This window comes from Oryza glaberrima, chromosome 3, assembly GCF_000147395.1.
Source record: "Oryza glaberrima chromosome 3, OglaRS2, whole genome shotgun sequence".
NCBI lineage: Eukaryota > Viridiplantae > Streptophyta > Magnoliopsida > Poales > Poaceae > Oryza > Oryza glaberrima.
This window is the reverse complement of record NC_068328.1, coordinates 33197951-33218262: the sequence shown is the minus strand read 5'-3', so window position 1 is coordinate 33218262 and position 20312 is coordinate 33197951. Positions and strand designations below refer to the sequence as shown.

Here is a 20312-nt window from a genome sequence, read left to right as displayed (position 1 = left end):
GATAAAAAAGTTAGAAGTTTAAAGAAAAAAATTGAAAACTAAACCAGGCCATAATAGACGGTTTCTTATAAACGACGTCACAGTATTTCGCAATCGATCTCTCTGTAACAGGTACTCTACAACTGTAGCTTATTAGCTAGCAGGGGAAGAACAAGTTTGACACTTGGGGCCTATTTGGTTTTCTATCTTACCAATTAATTGGTAGTGCCAAAATCTACCAATTTTATTGGTAAGGCAAAGTTAGCTAGTCTATATTTAATTTAATACCGATATAAAGTTAAAATTTAGTATGAGAGTAAAGAAGATTCTAGAATATAGCCAAATTGAACGTGTGCACTATCAATTGTTTGGCTACAATCTAAACTAGCATGTTTACTATTAAAGTTATCAAAATTTTGGTAGGGTCACGTTTTGATTTCAATTGGTTGTTGCACGCACGCACGCACGGCCCATCAAAACAACGGCCGTACGTCCGGCCGGCGCCCAACCCCGTCCATGGTTTTGCTCCTTCGCCTCATTTACGAGTAGCAACAACATCAACGAGGATATTTGGCATATCATTGGGATGAAAACGATCGAAAACGATATTATTTTTTTATAAAAACAATGTTGGTATAGTGGAGAATTTTTGTGCCGTTTACTACTCCTAGCTCCTACTGCCGGTAACAGGGCAACAGCTCGCTCGCGTGGTAGTGTATCATTATCATCATCAATTCGTCGTCAAAACCGTTAGTTATATATAGCTGCGTTCAATTTTTATTGGTAGGTGGTAATCCCTCCGTACTCGTAAAGGAAGTTGTTTAGAGTAATATTTAAATCAAATCTTAGGAATATAAATCATAAATAACTCTCAAGTTGCTGAATTTGAAAATATAAAAAATATATGAATAGATTTGTCTTGAAAAATACTTTTATAAAAGTATACATATATCACTTTTTAATAAATACTTTTATAGAAACAAAAAATTAAAGTTGTGTTTTGGAGACCGTGGCGGACTATGGAGTACTGCCTTATCAGAATTTCATGCGACCGGCCAGTGACTCCTTCCAACGGCCGGCGATATCATACAAACGGCCCGGGCGGTTACTGTATTTCTTCTAGAGAAGGTAGTAAAAGACAACTTGGAATTAATGTTCTTCTTTATCGTCACGACTGGGCATTGTTTAATCTAGTACGTCCTTCGTCCTATAATATAAGGGATTTTGAGTTTTTACTTGTACTGTTTAACCACTCGTCTTATTAAAAAAAATTTAGAATTATTATTTATTTTTTTTGACTTACTTTATTATCCAAAGTACTTTAAGCATAATTGTTTGTTTTTTATATTTGCATAAATTTTTTTAATAAGACGAGTAATCAAACAGTACAAATAAAAACTTAAAATCCGTTATATTATGGGACGGAAGGAGTATTACTTGCCATCATCTGAAAACGATCGAGGTTGAATGATTTGAAAAACCTTCATTTCGAAAGAGCTTTAGCTTTCGCTTTTGCTCAACTTGGATATCAGAAAGAGTATAATATATCAACTCTAACAAATTTGGCTTATCCTTGTTATTATATATTCGAGCAATTTAAGGATAGAGACTCATTTCCCTTTTATTGCACTGGAATTGAAGTATGAGATTGAATAGGCAAGGATGCCAGCCTGACAAGAGAAAGAATGCCATGATGCTTTGTTGGTCTTTTTTTGAGGAGAGAGAAAGATGAGAGATTAATAAACGGTTAAACAGATGATTAATTAATTGTTGGACTTTTTATAAACAGATGATTTTTCCTGCAAAGATTAATAGACGGTTTAATATACAACTTGATAACATTTATGCCATATTATACAGTTATCTACATAATCAAGTCATTAATAATTATAAGAATCTATTTAAGTTTGAGAGGGGAACCATATAAATTATTATTGTGTGGACTTAATATGCTTAGAGACAACAACTTATAAGCACATTTTATGATTAAAAATAAGATAATGCCCCAGGGATTGTGATAGGGGACGTAATTAAGATATACCGGGGTTAGAAAATACATGAGTTGTGATATATGCAGGGCTCGTGAAAGCCGGGCAAGAAGTGATGGTCATTTGGTTGGGTGGCACGGGTCAATCTAATACCCCAAATTGCTTCTGCCACATGACGCATGGCTATCGATTATCACGGTTCACGTTGGCATCCATCCAGCCAAATCCATCTGACACGTGAAAAGTCACTCTTGGAAAAAAGTAAGCAAAAATAAATTTTCCGAAAAAATTACTACCAATATCATAGGCTGATAAAAACAATTGTTACTCGTAAGCACACTACTAGCTTACCTTTATCATGTCCATTTACATAGTGTTGTCCTCACCACGATCATATATATCACGTTATAAGCTTCTATGTCTTTTAAAAAAACCTAACATAAATACTACAATAATCTAATATGAAAAGCTATAGGCAAATATAGTTCGTGATATCTACTTATATTTAAATGTGAGCTCTTACACATTTACATTCCCAATTACTGGAATATATTTTACTACTTGATGAAAATTAGAAACTTCAAAAATATCCAAACAAAAATATACCACAATGGTTCAATAAATAAAAGGTGAACCTTTATACAAACAACACTCATACAATACTACAAGTATTTCAATATGTCGTATATAATCTAAAAAAGAAAAATCTAAGATACTGTATAAACAATAACAGCTTCCAAACGGCAAAGAATATCTTAAAATGGCAAAGGATATCTTAAAAAAACGGCAACTAACTTCAAATAATACATCCTTCAAACAACAAAAGATATCTTTAAAAACGACAACTAACTCCAAAAAATAACAAATAGAAAACAGAAAGAGAAATGAAAAAAAAACCAAAAGAAAGCAAAGGAAAGTCACCGCCCACCACGCCCTCCAAATAAAAGCGAGCGCCCAACCCAACGACACCAAAATACACACACACACACAGAAAAAAAAAATCCAGAAAAAAAAACCGCACGAAAAAAAAAAAAAGAGCGCCCTCATCACGGCGAGGAATTCCCACCTCCTATCTCTCTCCTCCTCCTCCTCCTCTCTCTCCACGCACAAATCTCTCCTCCTCCGCTCCCCCACGCCGCACGCATTGCCGCCGTGGGCTCACCGCCGGCGAGGGCGGCCGCAGAGGAGGAGGGGAGCGGCGGCGGCGGCCAACCCGGGCGGTGTGGGTAGCATGTGTGACCTTGTGGCCCGAACGGGTCGGCATCAGCAGCGGTACGAGGATGGCCGGCGGCTGGTGGCCGGGTGGGTACAGCTTCCTCCCTCTCCATCGAATTATTGTTGCTTTTTTTTAAGTTTTTTTTTTCTCCTTGATTTGATTTGGGGTGGATTGGATTGCGGCGATGGCTACGCGCGCGTGCGGTTCATTGCGCCTCTTGACCTAACCTAATGCGCGTGTACGAGGCGATGGCATTGGTCGGATTGGGTTCTATGAATTGGATCGGTGGGGATGCCATCCCTGGGTGTGGAATGTTTCTCGCGGCGATTTGCATATGCTTTAATTTTTTTTTTCTTTCTCTGGGAAACAAGCACTATCACCAACTAGTAAGATAGCTATCTTGTTGATGTGTGTGAGCACTTAGCTAAGAATCTTAGTTGCAACACCTGATGATAGCGACATCATTATTCTGCGGCCCATTCCGCGGTATATCCATGAGAATGATTTTTAGCAGGATGTGTTAAGCCTATTAGGAATGGGGTTATCTTCCAATGTCAAGATTGATGGATGTGAGTTTAGTTTGATAGATACATTTCTCAGTGTATGTCGATGTCGTTGCATATTGCTGGTTACGAAAAGGTCATGAATCATTATTGGTAGTCAAAGCGTTTGTTCCTGATAGGTGACCAATTTCTGTTTTTAGGCTTACTCTTAGTTAAGTTCTTCTGTTTTTCTAAGCTAGGGAAGCATTTCTGTGCATTATGGCATGGCAAGCTAACGAGTTTGTGGTGCTATTATCTGTTGCACTTCTCTTAGGCTGGTGGATCAGTACTCAGGATGAGATTTTTGTAAATATTAAGGAATTATAGTAGCTAACCTGAAAATGTTAATCAGGAGATGACAGATGGGGCAGCTAATCAGATCTAAACAAAGGAAATATAACTATAGAGTGGGGGAATGAAAGCTAACCATATTTTCATCGATAATATGTCTTGATATTTTAGTTATTGACCTTCCCTAGATCTTTCCTTTTCATAATACAAAAAAATTCTGCTTATGCTTGTTGAGATGCAGGTTGGGAGGTGCACCTACAGCATTTATTGGCAGGAACTAGCTCAAGTAGCACCTTTTACATGTATATACATTACTGTGTTGTAGGTTAGTGTTGCAATATTTGTTGCCTTAATATATATATGCACACTCTAAGGACTACTGGTTTCGGCTCTTTCTGTGACAGACCTAGTTCTTCTCTGGATACGATTTTACCATGTTGGAGAACTATATCAATTCACATGTATTCAGTATTTTTCTTTTACATCTTGTTAGCTTGTTTATGTTGGACAAAAAACCTTTGTGAATCATGTGGCTGTGCGTAGAAGTTACTAATAACATATTCTGTTTCTATGTAGTGGCTTATTTACACATTCTCTGATTAAGTTCATTATCTCTACAGATGCATACCGTTCAGGTATAGAACTAGTAATGATGAAACTTCTGATGATGAACCGAAGAAAATTGTTGAAGTTCTCATGATAAACTCTCAAAGTGGTCCAGGTCTCCTGTTTCCAAAGGTAATGTTCCCATCTGAATTAGAATCAAGAAATACATGATGATGAAAAAAATGTTTATAAATTGTGCACGCATAAGTTTGCCAAACTCTTTATGGGCGGTTAGTTTACATGAAATTGCAAGAAAAAAAATCAAATATAAATTTTGATGATTTATGATCTAAATTTGGATTGGCCTTTACTTGATATGAATTGCTATAAATTTACAAAAATTGCCTGTTTTGACATGCTACACTGAAGCGCTACTGCACTATATACCCTATACTATGAGCAACATATTGATATTTCAGTTAGCCCATAGGTGGAAAAGTGTCGCTCTTGGCATTTATCATGTTCTTTCTGCCTCTCAGATGAATCCATATGAAGTTTGAATGAAATGAGATGCAGGTGTAAACATTGCATATTAAGAAATACCAAAGTCCATTGCAAATCATGTTTTGTACTTTTTACTGATTTAGCTTGATAAGCTGGCAATGCATACATAAAGTATGTCTGAGAAATTTCTTTCACCTACTTTTCTAGATTCTGCATAACATCAGATTTTGTTTGTTGGATAAATGTTACATTACCATAGTACTAGGTGGAAATTTTGTTATCTGTGTCTTCTTGTTTCAGGGAGGATGGGAGAATGATGAAACTGTTGAGCAGGCAGCTGCTCGAGAGGCTGTAGAAGAAGCTGGAGTTCGTGGAGATATAGTGGTAAGATACATCAGAGATGGTGTTTTTAAATTTCTACTACTTTTACATATGTATTTTATCTACTTCAGGCTTGCCAAGTGTCAGAAACATATTTGCATGTGTTTTTCTCTTATATAACCGTCAAACTGGTACCGTATGTTTTGGATTGTGATGCAGACTCGTATTCACTGTGTTTGATTTATCTTCTTCAATATATGCTTAGTAAGCCGAGCCTAAGCTTGATTCTTCTAAACTGCTAATGTAGATCAACCAGCCTCAATCTTTTGGAACCTGCTTTTTCCTGAAATATTGAGTTCATGGCTATCGTGAGATGTCCGTCTGCAACAAACCATCTTAGTTATTAATATCCAATTTGAAACAATTATGTTGGGAATTCAATTACTTAGGAACTGGCAGCTACATTTCTTATGCATTATCCTCAGAACCCATCAAATTTATTTTCTTGATCATTTTTTCTTGGGTTGCATATCACTTGCATTGGAATATTGTTGTTCAGTGATTCACGGTATTAGTCAGAGCACAACCACACTCACAATATTGTTTTTAGTTTGCTGCTGCATTGACGTATGTTGTACTCACAAGACACACCATCCGCACCAAGTATTGTAGTAGGTGCTAATTGTTAATGCTGTGTGACATGTACTGCGGAGTACAGACATGGCGCAACTGAGAAACAAACTATCTTGTGGTTAAAAGGATACTTGTTTGGTTTGCATTGTGTGTAATTAGTATCATCATAGATTTTATGAAGATGTGCAAACTAGTCATACTTTCATAGTGGAAAAACCATAAGATGCAAATTTTAGTAGTGCTTTGGTGGGTCATAAGATGTGATGCGCAACTAGTTCATTGGTTTAGTTGGTTATGTTGTTTCCATCGTTTGAGTTTAATATGGTATGTGCTTTGATTTCTCTGACTTGGTACTCTTTTAGTCAAGAATCAGTTGCAACTAACGTGTTCAGCATTTTATAGTGTTGGATACCAAAATCAAAATAACATTGTTGCACTATGAAATTAGAATGATTATAGCTTTTCTAGGAGGGTTATTAAATATCTCTAAAACATGTTTCTTCAGCGTAGATAATGTTTTCCTTGTCCTATCACTGCTTGATAATTAAGAAAATACATGCTTATAAATTGTTTCACTTGTGTATTTTGTTCTGCCGATAATACATGGTTGTGAAATGCATACATCACAAAAGGCATTTATTTTGCTTCAGCTTATAATGCTATTCTTTCTCTGGACCAGCAATTTCTGGGTTTCTACGACTTCAAAAGCAAGACGCATCAAGATGCGTGCTGCCCCGAGGGTATGTGCAGAGCCGCGGTGTTTGCGCTGCATGTGAAGGAAGAGCTGGACTCATGGCCTGAGCAGAGCACCCGCAGGAGGACCTGGTTGACAGTTCCTGAAGCCACGTCGCAGTGCCGGTATCAGTGGATGCAAGAGGCTTTGCTTACTGGCTTCTCTGACTGGCATGACAACTGGAGCAAAGGTGGCGGTGGCGATACCAACTATGACTCTCTCTAGTTGCAGAAGGCATCCACAGGAGTTCTGGTTTTGTTTATCTTCTTTTAACTCTCCCTAGGCTCCAACTTTGCAGAATGCAATAATACAATGTACACTTGTTCTGATACTAGTAGGTGGTCTTTGACCCTTCATTGCTATCTAGCGTAGTATATCTCATCGAAGACGGGAATTCTCACAACTTTTAAGTGTCAATTCTCGTGTCTATTGTTCCCTCACCACCTATCAAGCTCAATTACTTTCTCCTGGTGAGCATTTTGTACGTCACTGCTCCAGATTACGGAGCTGCATACGCTATGTATTAACTTGACCACACCTGAAATCAAAAGGTATTTCTTGGCTCGAATGAGCCACGGTGGCTATACATTTGGCATCCAGCGCCTTAATCATACTGACCATTATTGTTTTATCTTTGCTATTAATCAGTGCCATTAAGTGTAATCAATTGTGAGACCCTTAAAAACAAATTGGAGAGTAGAATCTGATTTAATTTGTCATCCATCAATTGTCATATCAGTTAGTAGCATCCACACAAGGGCGCTAGCTGAGAAAAGGGGAAAAAATAAGTACTTTTGATTTTAATTTGTCATGCATCAATTGTCAGATCAGGTATTAGTACAGTATCATCCACTGGCTGAAAAGGAAGAGCTCATCATGGGCTATGGACCAATCAAGAGATCAGGCAAATGTGACTGACCCAACCGATCACGTAGCAAAGATTAATCACTGCTCCAAATTGGTGGGGTGAGAGAGGCTCGAACTCTCTCGACCTCAGGATCACTCGCTTATTTTAGCTATGAGACCTACGCGCTAGCCAACTGCGCCACCACCCCTTTGTGTGCTAATGGTCTCTGCATCAACATGTAGCATTGTTCTTAATTTTTTTTTGGTATAATCTGTCCATTCTCCATGTTTGGACCATGACAAATTTGCAAGTGAAATATATTGAAAAACGCAAAGGAATCCATGTATGCAACTATACCGCTGTACTTACTAGTGTGTAAATTATTTTACTTTTTTTTTCACGAACGCGCAAAAAAATTGCACGCCAATATATTAGGTAAATTATTTTACGATTATATTTTTTTGTCGGATCGTTGAGAAAGAAAAGCCCGGACTAATTTTATTAAGATTGAGATAAGGTAAAATTTAGAAAAATAACTTGAAGATGTAAGTAGTGGCACATATCCAATAGTTGTGAAATTATAATAACATCTCTCTAAATAGCTGAATAGTAATAATATATTTTAAAACCATAAAAAATATAATGATATGAATCTAATTAACCCAACATTTTATAACAAACAAGGTTGTTGAAATACACTATCACACCTCATCCTCTTAACACACACTAAAAGAGAGACGTAGGAGTCTCCATGCAAATCGAAAGACGGCACATTATTATTATTATTTTGTTCTTTTGCAAAAGAAGGGTGCTTAAGTATGTAAGGTACGCACATTTTAATTTACTGCTGCCACAATAATCTAGACTTGTACCTTGGAAGATCGAGAGGTCAAGCCATCCTTTGAATATGTTCTTCGCATGCATCATCAGTATATGTAGTTTTGTTGTACACTGCCACTACTTGCACTTGCATATATAAAACATGCAAGATATATATGATGTCACATCAATAATCATATATGGCATATGCATGGTCCTTTATAAGTACTACTTATGTTCTTAAGCATGCATGTCCTTAGAAGGCCGAAAAGGAGACATTTGACGAATCATGATTAAGTTCTTTCGCTCATGATAATCGATCGACCGTCCTACGTACGAAGGAAAACAAAAAACAACTGTGGATATGATGCGAAAGCTAGCGCAAGAAAAATTCCTGTTACCTTTAATTGTTTTTTTTAATTTTCCATCGAAATCCGCCGAAAGATCAGCATGTTTTCCCAATTATAAACGACTTTCTCGTGACCGATCATGATTAGCCCCCTTAAGCGTATCTTTCACTTGAATAATTGCAAGCACAATTCCTTGCTTGATGCGCTAGGACTCCAGCTCTCTCTAGCATTTCTAGCTAGCTAGGCCCCCTCTTGTGGAAAGAAAGATGAACACTTCTAAAAAAAATGAATTTTACCGCCCCTAATATATAGCGAATGGTAATTAAAAAGAGGGATTTTGACATTTGGTGAATGCATGCATGCACTCAGTGCATATATTATCCATTATTTGTTATATATATCCTATATATATGTGTGTATATCAGCTTATCAAATTGATCACTTAGGTTAGGTTGCCATAGTAAAATTTGGATGCCAATGGTAATTAAAAGAGAGATTTTGACATTTGGTGAATGCATGCATGCACTCAGTGCACATATTATCCATTATTTGTTATATATATCCTATATATGTGTATATCAGTTTATCAAATTGATCGCTTAGGTTAGGTTGCCATAGTAAAATTTGGATGCCAGCTAGAGCTAGATCAAGTAGCTAACTGCTCCTAGTCGTTTGCATGCAATGTGTTTCACTGTTGTTGGAATCTGAATGGGGAATCAAAGAGAAAGGCTAGGAGATCACTGAGCCTGGTGGTGCCGTGTTCGGCGCGGGTTTAGTGCATGATGTTATCTCATTTTCGACGTTGCGATATATCATTCATCGTATTCAAACAAGCCCTAAATTGAAGCGCAGGGAAGTACTATTTTGAGGTTTTAAGGGGATATCTCCCTACACACTACCTGCCACCCAAATACCTTTGAAATTCATGAACAAAGTACATATCGACATATAGCATGTAAAAGGTCTATGCGCATATCTCAAAGCGCACCACGACATAATCGAAGGGTAAAAAAAGAAGGGGGCTATTTTATTATTTACTTATTGAGGTGTTAAAATACACTCATTAAAAGCATGACAAATTTGATAAGACGGGATAGATGAGATAGCTACTAATTTGGATTTGCAAATCATGGACAACAAAGAAGAAAGGAATGTCCTCGTGATAATAATTGCGTGAAAGGTTTGGTTAGTTGGAGAAAAAATGGGACAAAAAGTTTCAAACAAAATTTCTATAAAGGGATTATATGAAGGCCATATAATTTTGAGTGGGTTTGACTAATCTGAGCCATCCGTGTGCATATATCCCTCGATCCGACGACTAGATATGCCTTTCTACCTTGGTACCCTAGGAAGCATCCTATCGATATTTTGTCAAGAACTGTATACACTGTAGCAGAAACGACACCACTCTGCATACATGTATATTGCTCCAAGCAAATGCCAACATCTGTGTTTCATTGGCCCCTCACTGCCTACATGAAAAAAATATGCCTTTTGTTTTGCAAGCTTGGTACATTTGATTTCTTGATGGCATTCTACATCTCAATCAGTATGTTCAATCAAGAGGTCGTTTCCCAAGTTTATGATAAGATTCGCTCCATGATCTGATTGCCCCAAAGCAGCAGCCAGTACTAAGTCTTTAACCGATTCCATGCCATTGCCAGCGAGTGGAAGCCACTGAATTCGATTCCTATCACCCCAAATAGATTGCATATGCATCAGGTGCATCTCATCAGATCATCACTGAAGAAACACGATGCAACAGTGTACTGCATTTTCAGAGAACTGAACGTCTGGAGTACTACAGCTGCAACAAATGCAGAATGCACTTCAATTCCATTTGCTTGAGTGTACAAACAAGTGCTTCGATGCAATTGATACCAAATTGGTGCAAACTCGATGGCGTATAATAGATTTTCTCACGCTCTAGACTTCGGCTCGGCATTAGTGCACAGTTCTCAGCTGCTGTCCAAATTTAAAAAAAATCATGATAATTTTTTTTGTTTTAAAAAATGGACTTGTAGTACTAGTGGTGGGACAAGTTTGAGATGCTGGTCAAATTTCAGAAAACTCATGCATGTGAGACTAGAATGGTGCAGAGGTACATTCCAAGCGCAAACATATATTGGGTGACAATCCATATTATTCTCCTAAAAGAGAAAACAAAAACATGTAAACTTCCTCCTTTATATTATATTTCCATCAAAGTGGAATATTTAGGATGATATTTAATTATCACCAAAGGCTACCACAGCATATATATAGTTAATCCTACAGATTGAAATATGGAAAGATACATATATACATGCGGTCTATTTTTGACTTAAATTGCTACATATAGAGGAGGACCCCTCCATGCACCGAGAGAAAAGAAATGTAAGAAAGAAACTAAAATATGAACGGTTCCGTGTGTTAGTCAAAGCCAGAATCTGATGCACAGCAAGAACCCTAAACAAAGGAGATGGATTATATTTAGCATTTATTTTCCTTTTTAAAATATCAAGAATAACCATTGCAGAAAGAGGAGCGCATGCAAGATAAGAACGCTGATGACAATGGTAACGTTGATACTGTAATTATTATGTAAAAAAGACCCGGCAAAAATTATCAGGTAAAAAAAATTCAGGCATTAGTCTGCATAACAAACTCGAGCCTACAACTGCAGATGAACTGATGGCAAGGGAATATGGATGGATGAACACAGAAGAAGGCGCCTTTTAACATTTCTAGACTCAAACAAATCCGAGTGCTGTTCCTTTTTATTCAGTGGAAGAATCTGTACCTTCTCTGTGATTCACCACGCACACAAACTGTTATCCTCGTTTTGTCTAATGCGTTTGTCGTATTAAAAAAAACCCAAGGTTTTATTTATTTATTTTATCCTATTTTCACCCTCTAGTTCACGTAAAAATTCCTCTGGTCTTCGCTAGTTTGAGCGCAGAAGCGGCATGAATTGCATTGGCATGGATGAATGAGATTAATTCCACTCATTGAATAAATTGATCCTCTTAATAGTATTTGAGCTCACCTCTTAAAACATTTTTAAGTGTTATTTTGATATCATAGTAAGTTGTACTTGTTCATCATCACAAAGTTAAATTCTGCAGAAAGGAAACACATATCACAATTCACAAGCAAAACACAGTACTGTCCTTGCATCTTTGCAATTTGAAATTAATGCATGGTTGGATTTATTTTGGTTCAAACTGACTAGCTGGCTGGTTTAATTAGTTTAACATGTTAAACTGCTTTGTACCTAGCGAAGCAAGGTCCTAACCGCTTTCTCTGATCCCTAATCAAAGCCCAGATGTGTCCTATTGTTCTTTTCCCTTTACCGGAATAAATGCGTGACTATCGTACCAAGCCTCGGCACGCCTGAATATGACAGGTAACTGCAAAATTCTTCTTCAGAACACTAGAAAACAGCCTGATACTCTGAGCACAACTACAAAAGAGGAATTAGAATCACCTAATAGTTTATGTCATCACACCTGTAGATAGATTAAATTTTAAATTTTCATCAAGGCATAGCATATCTGTAGACTCTAGGGCTCAAAGGGACTAGTGGAATAACCAGAAACTGAACACTCATGTACAATGTAGGCAAAATTAAAGCAGCCAATTGTTCATGAACTCTTGTCTTGATGTCTTTGTTTGGATAGGAAGAAATTAGTATAGAAGTGCTTAATTAGTACTAAGAATCCTTGAATTCAGTGTGCTCCTGGCTTTAGCCAAAACCGAAAGGTATTCCTTGAGTACCCTATAAGATCATGGCAAGTGTAGAAAAATAAACACTTCAGAGGAAACTCCATTGCAATCTCCAGCCTACCACCACAATGAGAATATATCATCACAAATTGACAAGATGGACGGTTCAGATCCTCTTAGCACGAGAAATCGTCATATACTCCCTCGTTTTACTTGTGTCCTAAATCAAACATTTCTATTTTTGACTATTAATTTATAGAAATTTATAAAGTCTAACATCATAAAATTTATGTTTTTAGATTCATCATGAGAAATACTTTCATGATATATAATCCAATATGTTGTTAAACTATACGGATTTTTAAAAATTGATGATCAAAGGTAGAAATGTTTGACTTTGGACGAAACTAAACAACAAGTAGTTTGGAATGGACGGAGTATTTTGCAACAAAACTAATGATAATTTCTCTTTCAGAAAAGACAGTATGATGACAAAATGAGGAATATTTATCTTCCTGAACCAGAGAGACTACTCATGGAATTAGCAGCTAGCTAGGATGCTAGCTAGTCACCTGCAAAGAGCACCCAAAGCATGAAATACGCCCATGGTTTTCAGGCAGATCAATTTGGAATTATCTAAGATACTGCAAGTGATAAGAAAGGCTAATGCTAGCAGCATAATGGTCTACAAGAGTTCTTTTACTGTTTGTCGTTGCATACATAGTATAGCAACTAATCAGGGTAATTTTTCTCTGATAGATTTGCCGGCCCGGCGTTTTTTATTTTTTCTCTGATAGACATGAGAAAAAACCAAGGCTTGCATGCCCATTAGTTTTAATTACCGCCGTTGATTCTGAAGAATTAAGCAGTTGCACGGGCTTTTCCTCTTTTTGTCACAGAATTCTTTTGCCAAGTGGAAGTGGAAACTGATGCAACTAAAACGTAAACGGTATGGATGATAATATTGATATCAATGAGATTATTGAAGCAATGACATCTTTAATTTGGTCGTATTTGCACCGCCAAAAATACATATATAGGTGTGACGTTTATAAGTTCAATTAAACAAGCCTAAACTGTTATGAACTTTGCATTAGAAAATGAAATGCAGCTGCTTTATTTTATTTTAATTTTTGTCTCGGAAGGTTTGAGAGATAAGAAATGGTTGTCAATCATTTTTGGCAAATAGGGCTAAATAATCAGGTAGGTTTAGTGCATATGTAGATGTTTGGTTGCCCTACTACTTTGTTGTCCCTTGTGAAGACCAACTTTCTTTTTAATCACTCTTTGAGAAGTACAATTCAATGATGCATTCTCAGTTTAAAAAAATTACCAATTTGGAATTATATATAACTTTTCGGACGCATGCCTGCACTAACTACCCTATTACCTTAAGGCTAGAGGACCTTGAGCATTCGAACCTTTCCTATGATGCTAATATAAATTAAGTACACTCAAACTATCACCAAAAGCAAGAGACAAATGCTAGTGTCACTCATAGAAAACAAAAAGGATCAGTATATAGCTAGGTGATGGGATTCTTTTGACCATTGCTTTAAGACAAGATTAGGGGCCACAGGGCTCATTCTTAGAGGTTTTTGCTAGAAGTGGCACTGTGTATGAACGCTAATTAAGAATAGCTTATAATGGAAAGCCATGGCTTTAATTGTATAGATTGCATTTCATGTCCTTGGACTATGTGTGGTCCTCAAGTGCTGAGAGTATATTAAATGTACTGATACTATGTCCTTCTCATATCTGCAATGAATACATCCAAAATACTAAAATAAGGCTTAATTTTAGTATATCCTAAAAAAAGGATAGCTTAACTTACTCAATTGTTCCACTTGGAATTTTCCTTGGGTAGTTTAGATGTAAGCAAGGATCAAACCTTGGAAGATGAACAATGGCATGCATGGTTAATATCACCATTGAAAGATAAGTTCAGTGAACAGAACAACTACCTTTATTACAGTTATAAAAGACAAAACTAAGATATGCTTAGCATGGATTGCTAAAGTAAGTTACTGCCTTCAGTCAAATGATTAGTGGACTAGGGTTGAAAGTTGACGTCAGCTGGTTTTCTTGCAGGCATTCTGAATTTTCTCTTTGAAAAGAAGAGGTAAAAGCTTTTGGGCAACAACTCAACAATTATATAATATAGACAGATAAGATGTGGAGGAGCTAATGATTGGCTGACTGTTGCATGAAAGGAAATATATGAAATTCGTGGTAACCATATTTATACAAGTCATTAACAAATATCATAATCTCTTTTCAGCAAAAAAAGCAAAAGGAAAGAGATAAAGTAAAGCACCCAAATGCATTGATGTAACTGAACATAAGTTGTTTGGCAAATGATAAAACTGTTGACTGGTTTTGGTTGATCTGTGTGCTATTAGTCATTTTGGAGCTCTAATCACAAATATTAGTGCCATCTAACTAATAATATTATTAATATAATATTTATTGCAAAATACGCTAGGGCCCAATTGTTAAGTGGTTATTCGGCTTATGCCACTTGATGCAGTTTTTTTTTCTAAACTTAATTATAATTTGGTGGTGTACTATGAAATAAATAAACCCATTCCCCTAAAAGTTTTGCAAGCTCTAGTGTTGACTTTAAACCTTTATTAAATGTGATATTTTTCTCATTGCTCAATGATCAGCTTGTTAGCTATTTGCTGATTCCTTTCGTATTTTCCTCCTTTTGTTTTGTTCACCATGTTGCAAGTTGGACTCTGTATTTGAGAAGAACAGTTTGACTTTCTCCTTCAGAAAAAAAAAAGCTTTTGACTTTGTTAATTATTATTGGCAAATCAGAATGCTATAGAAAACATTGTACAACAGAAATTATTACTGATCACTCATGTATCAGTAGAGATATGTAGGCAGTTGGTCAAAGAGCCAGTGTTCATAGAAGAATCTTCCAAAAAAATGAAAACAAAAACAGAGTCGTTGCATTCTCTGTCAAGTGTCAACCAGTTCTAGGTTTGATTTGGGGAAGGAAATGCAGGAACTGCACATTGACCCTTGACCAAAGATTTCATTCCTATCGCGATATTCAGATCTTATTCTCTGATCATCCACTTGACATAATTTGATAAATTGGTCAAATAACTCTGATTCGTTCATTCGTTTTTGTCAATCCATGTAGAAAAAAAATGTAGCATCAAGAAATGCCATTTTGACTGTCTAACTGTAGTAGGATTTAAGTCAAAGTTATCATTTACCTGACCAATTTTACTATTTCATATAAATATTTGTTCATGTTGATCTTCTGAATCTTATATAATATTCTGAACCGATGATTGCTGAGTCTTCTGGTCTCCATACTATCCAGAGAGATCACCACTGCATTCTACGAAAGAGTTTGACAATGTTCAAGTGAACTCTAAAATATGTGTTAAATCAAGCTTATCCTTGTAAAAATGTGCATATGCATTCAGAATGTGAAGTTGACTTTGAACAAGAAGATGATGGGCTTGACCTTTGACATGCAAGCACTGCCCTAACTAATACCCAGTTCCCAATCATGCATGAGAGTGTCTCCATGACCAAGAAACAAGACTTGGGAATATGATGTCAAAGAAGCAACCAGAACTGATGCAGATGTCAACTTGTATCCACAGACAGATACAGCATAGAGCCACACATTGCACAAGAGGAATGACTGGCTGACTGCCACTAGTTTTCCAGGCCAAATGTTGCATGTATCACCTGTCATGGTGATTGGCCAGGAGTTTTCTGAATGAAATAGAGAAAGTAAGAAAATAAAAATTATAAATACAGACAATTTATAAGTTTTTATAGGGAATGCGCAAAAGGATTGCGCGAATTTTTTTTTGACACAAAATTGCGCGAATTATAAGTTTTCATGTAAAGAAAAATTAGTATTGCGCGCCACCGAGTTTTACTCATACCCACAACATGTCACTCAAAGTATGCGGTCTCGAATTAAGAACAAGGACAGTGTAGAGCATAGTCATAGACTATTGAAGTGCGCGGCAAGTGAGATTCTCAATAGCAAAGCTCAGTGAAGACCTTGAAAAAGTTGATATATTATGATAAAGACTGCCAAATATTCCCCTTTCACAAGATTCCTTCTTTTGTTTTCCCCCTTTTTCTTTGCAAGGTCTCAACGATTTAATTATTTCAGCTCATGATTTCTATGTTACAAGGAGAGGCTATTACATCAATCCCCCAATTAACATCCAAGTCAATACTTTTTAGTTTTTACTCCTACTGTTACACACCCAAAATCAGAGGAGAAACCAAAAAGAAAAAAAAAACTCAAAACTCATAAGTTACATTCTCGCGCGCAATTCATCAATCTCCTCATATCACAAAGAAACCCAGGAAAAACAAAAAGGAGTCAACCAGTTACCAGTATATGAACAATCTTGCTTTGCATTGCAATTGGCAGGTCATCGAGATGTTGACCGCAGAAGCAGCAGCCTTCATCGTTTGATCCGATTGACGAGCTCTGAATTTGATCGGCAATGGCGATTGGCAGCAGCCTGAATGTCTTGAGAGTGGCATGGTGCTCTGCGTTTTTGTGTTTGGTCATGTATGTGTATGTAAGTAGGTTGGTGCCTGCGCTTCTCAGATTGCAGCGGCCGCCGCCATGGAGGCGAAGACGGAGATGTTGCCTGAAGTGGCTTTGCCGGCGGCGAAGAGGGGAGGTTTGCCGGCGGCGATGCTGCTGCGTTCTTGGTCCTCGAAGAGGAATGACCGGACGGCGTCGATGCACGGCGCGGCGACGAGCCGCTGCCACGCGTCGTCGGCGGCGTGGCCGCGCCTCCTGAACACCTCCGTGGCGTCGACGCGGCGGGCGCGCCACATGCGGTCCAGCCTCTCGATCTTGCGGTGCTGGCGGCACGCGAGCCGGAACGTGTTCGACTTGATCTCCGCGACGGCCGCGGCGAGCATGCGCGCCCGCTCCTCCTCGTCGGCGCCGTCGCCGCGGGAGCGGAGGTACGCGTCGAGCTCCGGCACGCCGATGGCGCGCCAGATGCCCCTGGAGTAGTCGGTGCGGCGCGGGTCGAACGCTGCGGCCACCTCCCGGACGAGGCCTCGCCGGCACATCTCGTCGACGCGGCGGGCGACGAAACCGCGGAGCACCTCGAGATCCACGTCGACCCAGAGGAAGCAGCACTCGTACCGCTCCCGGAACGCGCGGCCGTCGCCTTCGACGAGCTCCTCGACGTAGGAGTTGGACCCCCCGGCGATGATGGGCAACCTCCCCCTCTCAACCGCCCCCGCCGCGGCGCGCGCCGCCTCGCGGCGGAAGTCGGCGGCCGTGAACTCGTCGTCGGGGCGCGCCACGCCGATCAGGTGGTGCGGCACGCCGGCGCACTCCTCCTCGGTCACCTTGTTCGTCACCACATCCAACCCGGAATGTATCTGCATCTTGTCGGAGTTGATGACCTCGCCGCCGAACCGCAGGGCGAGGTCGACGGCGAGGCGTGACTTCCCGGTGCCCGTGGCGCCCATCACCACGACGGCCTTGTGCTTGACGCCGGCGCCATGCCTCAGCACGAGCGGCGCCACCGGGACGGCCGCGTCGAAGCGCTCCCTGTCCCTGATGACGGTGGTGGTGCGCGGCAGCAGCGTCAGCGAGGCCGGTGGCGCCGGAGCGGCGGCGACCGCCATGTACGCCTGCATGGTGATGATGGTGGTGATGCTCGCTAGGTGTTCGACCGGTGTTGATCGCTAGCTCAGCTCGCGCGCGGGCGGTGGCGCGTGCGCTTGGGTAGCTAGCTGAGGTGGATTTTGCGATGGATGCTGTGGAGGAAGATGAGGCTGGCAGTGGGGTATTTATAGGGGGGGAGAGGGCGCTCTGGAATGCGAAGGGCGATCACCCACACTGTGGGTTGGAGGACGCGGCGCCTTGCAGTCGTTAGGGGGAGAGGGAGTTTAGTGATCATGCTGCAGTGCTCTGAGATGTATTTGATAGTGCAGTGACAAGAGGTATGTTGTTTCAACCCTAAAAATCTCGCGTTCAATTCCCAATACGCTAATAATTTCTTCTTAAAATAAATGTTCGGAGGAAAGTTTAAATATAAATTATAGAGATAAGATAGAATTCTAGAGATAGAATATTATTATAGATAAATGTAGTTCTAGAAATAAATCTGCTTTAAAATTTGTATTGTACTCTAAATCTCTATCTCACATATACTCTATATATATCTGTGAGAGAGTCACTACAATACAACAGAATACAACAAATTATATTTTCCACATGCACGGTCGCCAAAACATTTCTTTAGTTATAGTTTTCTATTATAATATATATACAGTGAATAAATAAATATTTACTTTATTGATAGTGCTTTTTAAGAGTAATCTATGTATGCCGCTGGTGTAGTTATTGATAGTGCAAAATTCTAAAAGAGACCTTAACGTCCTTAACCTTGTTTAAAATGTTAGGAATATGAAACCGGATGGAGTAATAGTTCTTGTACGATAAAGGATGCATGCATGAGACGTACGCTGCGCCGGTGCGTCGAGGATGCTGACCTTGGTGGAGTGCTCCGCAGCGGCTGATGAGGATGGCGTCATTGTGAGCATTCAGAAGAAGCACGCCGCGGACGCGCGCGGCCACACGCGGCCACCTGGGGTTTTCAGATAATATGCCTAAATTTTGTCAATAAAAAAAAACTCTTGCTGTCTGATCAAGAGTAAAAGTTGTTATCATTAGATAGGCCAAATTTATGCGCTTACAATGATTTTTTTTTTTTTGTCTATCAAGTTTTGAATTGTCCTAGAGAACATAATCGTGTTACACATGAGCTTGCTAAAATTGACGCATCTCTAGGTCTACAAAGTCACTTTGTTTGGCTTGAAGGATTCCCAGACATTGTTTGTAATTTGGTACTCCCTCCGTCCCGCAGTATAAGGGATTTTGAGTTTTTGATTGTAACGTTTGACCACTCATCTTATTCAAATTGTTTTTGCAAATATAAAAGACGAAAAGTTGTGCTTAAAATTCTGTAGATAATAAAGTAAGTCACAAATAAAATAAATAATAGTTTAAAAAAATTTAAATAAGACAAGTGGTCAAACGTTGCAAGTAAAAACTCAAAATCACATATTATGGGATGGAGGAAGTAGCTAGCAATTCAACTGTGCTGAGCTATCTGAACAATGGAGTTGTCTTATTCTTTTTTTTTTTAAAGAAAAGACTAGCTTGAGCAGACAAATCAATTTAGAGATTTTTTTTAGGCGAGGTATATAGAATTAGTTTTTTTAAGAAGTATATTTGTGTAGTAAGTTTTCAAAAAAGAAACTAAAATGTTAAAATTTCAAACATCTTCTCTTTTGAAATTGGAGAGTGGATCGAGATGAGCTGATTGCATTCGACACTGATATGCATATATATGAATGGTAGTTACGTATCCATACAAATGGTGGTGCCCGTGTTCATGATGCCTCTTTTTCTCTCAAAGTGAGTGACACTTTATATATAACGGTACAGTTGACCAGAGCCAACAGACGACGTACTGCTGCCACTGTACTACACCGTGTAAGCTACTTCCTCCGTTCCGTAATATAAGGTATTTTGAGTTTTTGTTTGTATGTTTGACCACTCGTCTTATTAAAAAAAATTAGAATTATTATTTTTTGACTTATTTTATTATCTAAAGTACTTTAAGCAAAATTTTTCGTTTTTAATATTTGCACAATTTTTTTAATAAGATGAGTGGTCAAACAATGCAAACAAAAACTCAAAATACCTTTTATATTATAGGACGGAGGGAGTAGCACTTTTAACTGTTCCTTTTGGCTCAACTAGATACTGTACTACAGTAGTCAGTACGCGCTATAGT

At 38.6% G+C, this 20312-nt stretch overlaps 2 protein-coding genes and 1 non-coding gene across 3 annotated transcripts; 1 reads left to right on the top strand and 2 right to left on the bottom strand.

Annotated features, from left to right (window-relative positions):
* The first annotated feature begins 2957 nt into the window (after positions 1-2957).
* LOC127765039 (nudix hydrolase 16, mitochondrial-like) lies at positions 2958-7337 on the top strand. Its single transcript, XM_052289836.1, has 4 exons — positions 2958-3269; positions 4637-4754; positions 5367-5450; positions 6700-7337. Exons 1-4 carry the CDS (start codon positions 3199-3201, stop codon positions 6976-6978), a joined length of 552 nt encoding a protein of 183 aa, XP_052145796.1. The 5' UTR covers positions 2958-3198; the 3' UTR covers positions 6979-7337.
* Positions 7338-7715: 378 nt separating this feature from the next.
* On the bottom strand, positions 7716-7808 carry TRNAM-CAU (transfer RNA methionine (anticodon CAU)). Its single transcript is given in 2 exon segments — positions 7716-7753; positions 7771-7808. It is a non-coding gene; the product is annotated as a tRNA-Met (tRNA).
* A 9146-nt stretch (positions 7809-16954) lies between these two features.
* On the bottom strand, positions 16955-18250 carry LOC127767836 (adenylate isopentenyltransferase 5, chloroplastic-like). The gene has a single exon (XM_052293292.1). The coding sequence runs from the start codon at positions 18142-18144 to the stop codon at positions 17083-17085; it is 1062 nt and encodes a 353-aa protein (XP_052149252.1). The 5' UTR covers positions 18145-18250; the 3' UTR covers positions 16955-17082.
* Positions 18251-20312: the final 2062 nt, after the last annotated feature.

Excerpts from the sequence above, each read along its gene's own strand:
- LOC127765039 (XM_052289836.1), top strand. The coding sequence starts at position 3,199 with ATGTGTGACCTTGTGGCCCGAACGGGTCGGCATCAGCAGCGGTACGAG. Across the intron at positions 3,270-4,636 it reads GGCCGGCGGCTGGTGGCCGG|ATGCATACCGTTCAGGTATA; the intron begins GTGGGTACAGCT and ends TTATCTCTACAG. Across the intron at positions 4,755-5,366 it reads CAGGTCTCCTGTTTCCAAAG|GGAGGATGGGAGAATGATGA; the intron begins GTAATGTTCCCA and ends TTCTTGTTTCAG.
- LOC127767836 (XM_052293292.1), bottom strand. The coding sequence starts at position 18,144 with ATGCAGGCGTACATGGCGGTCGCCGCCGCTCCGGCGCCACCGGCCTCG.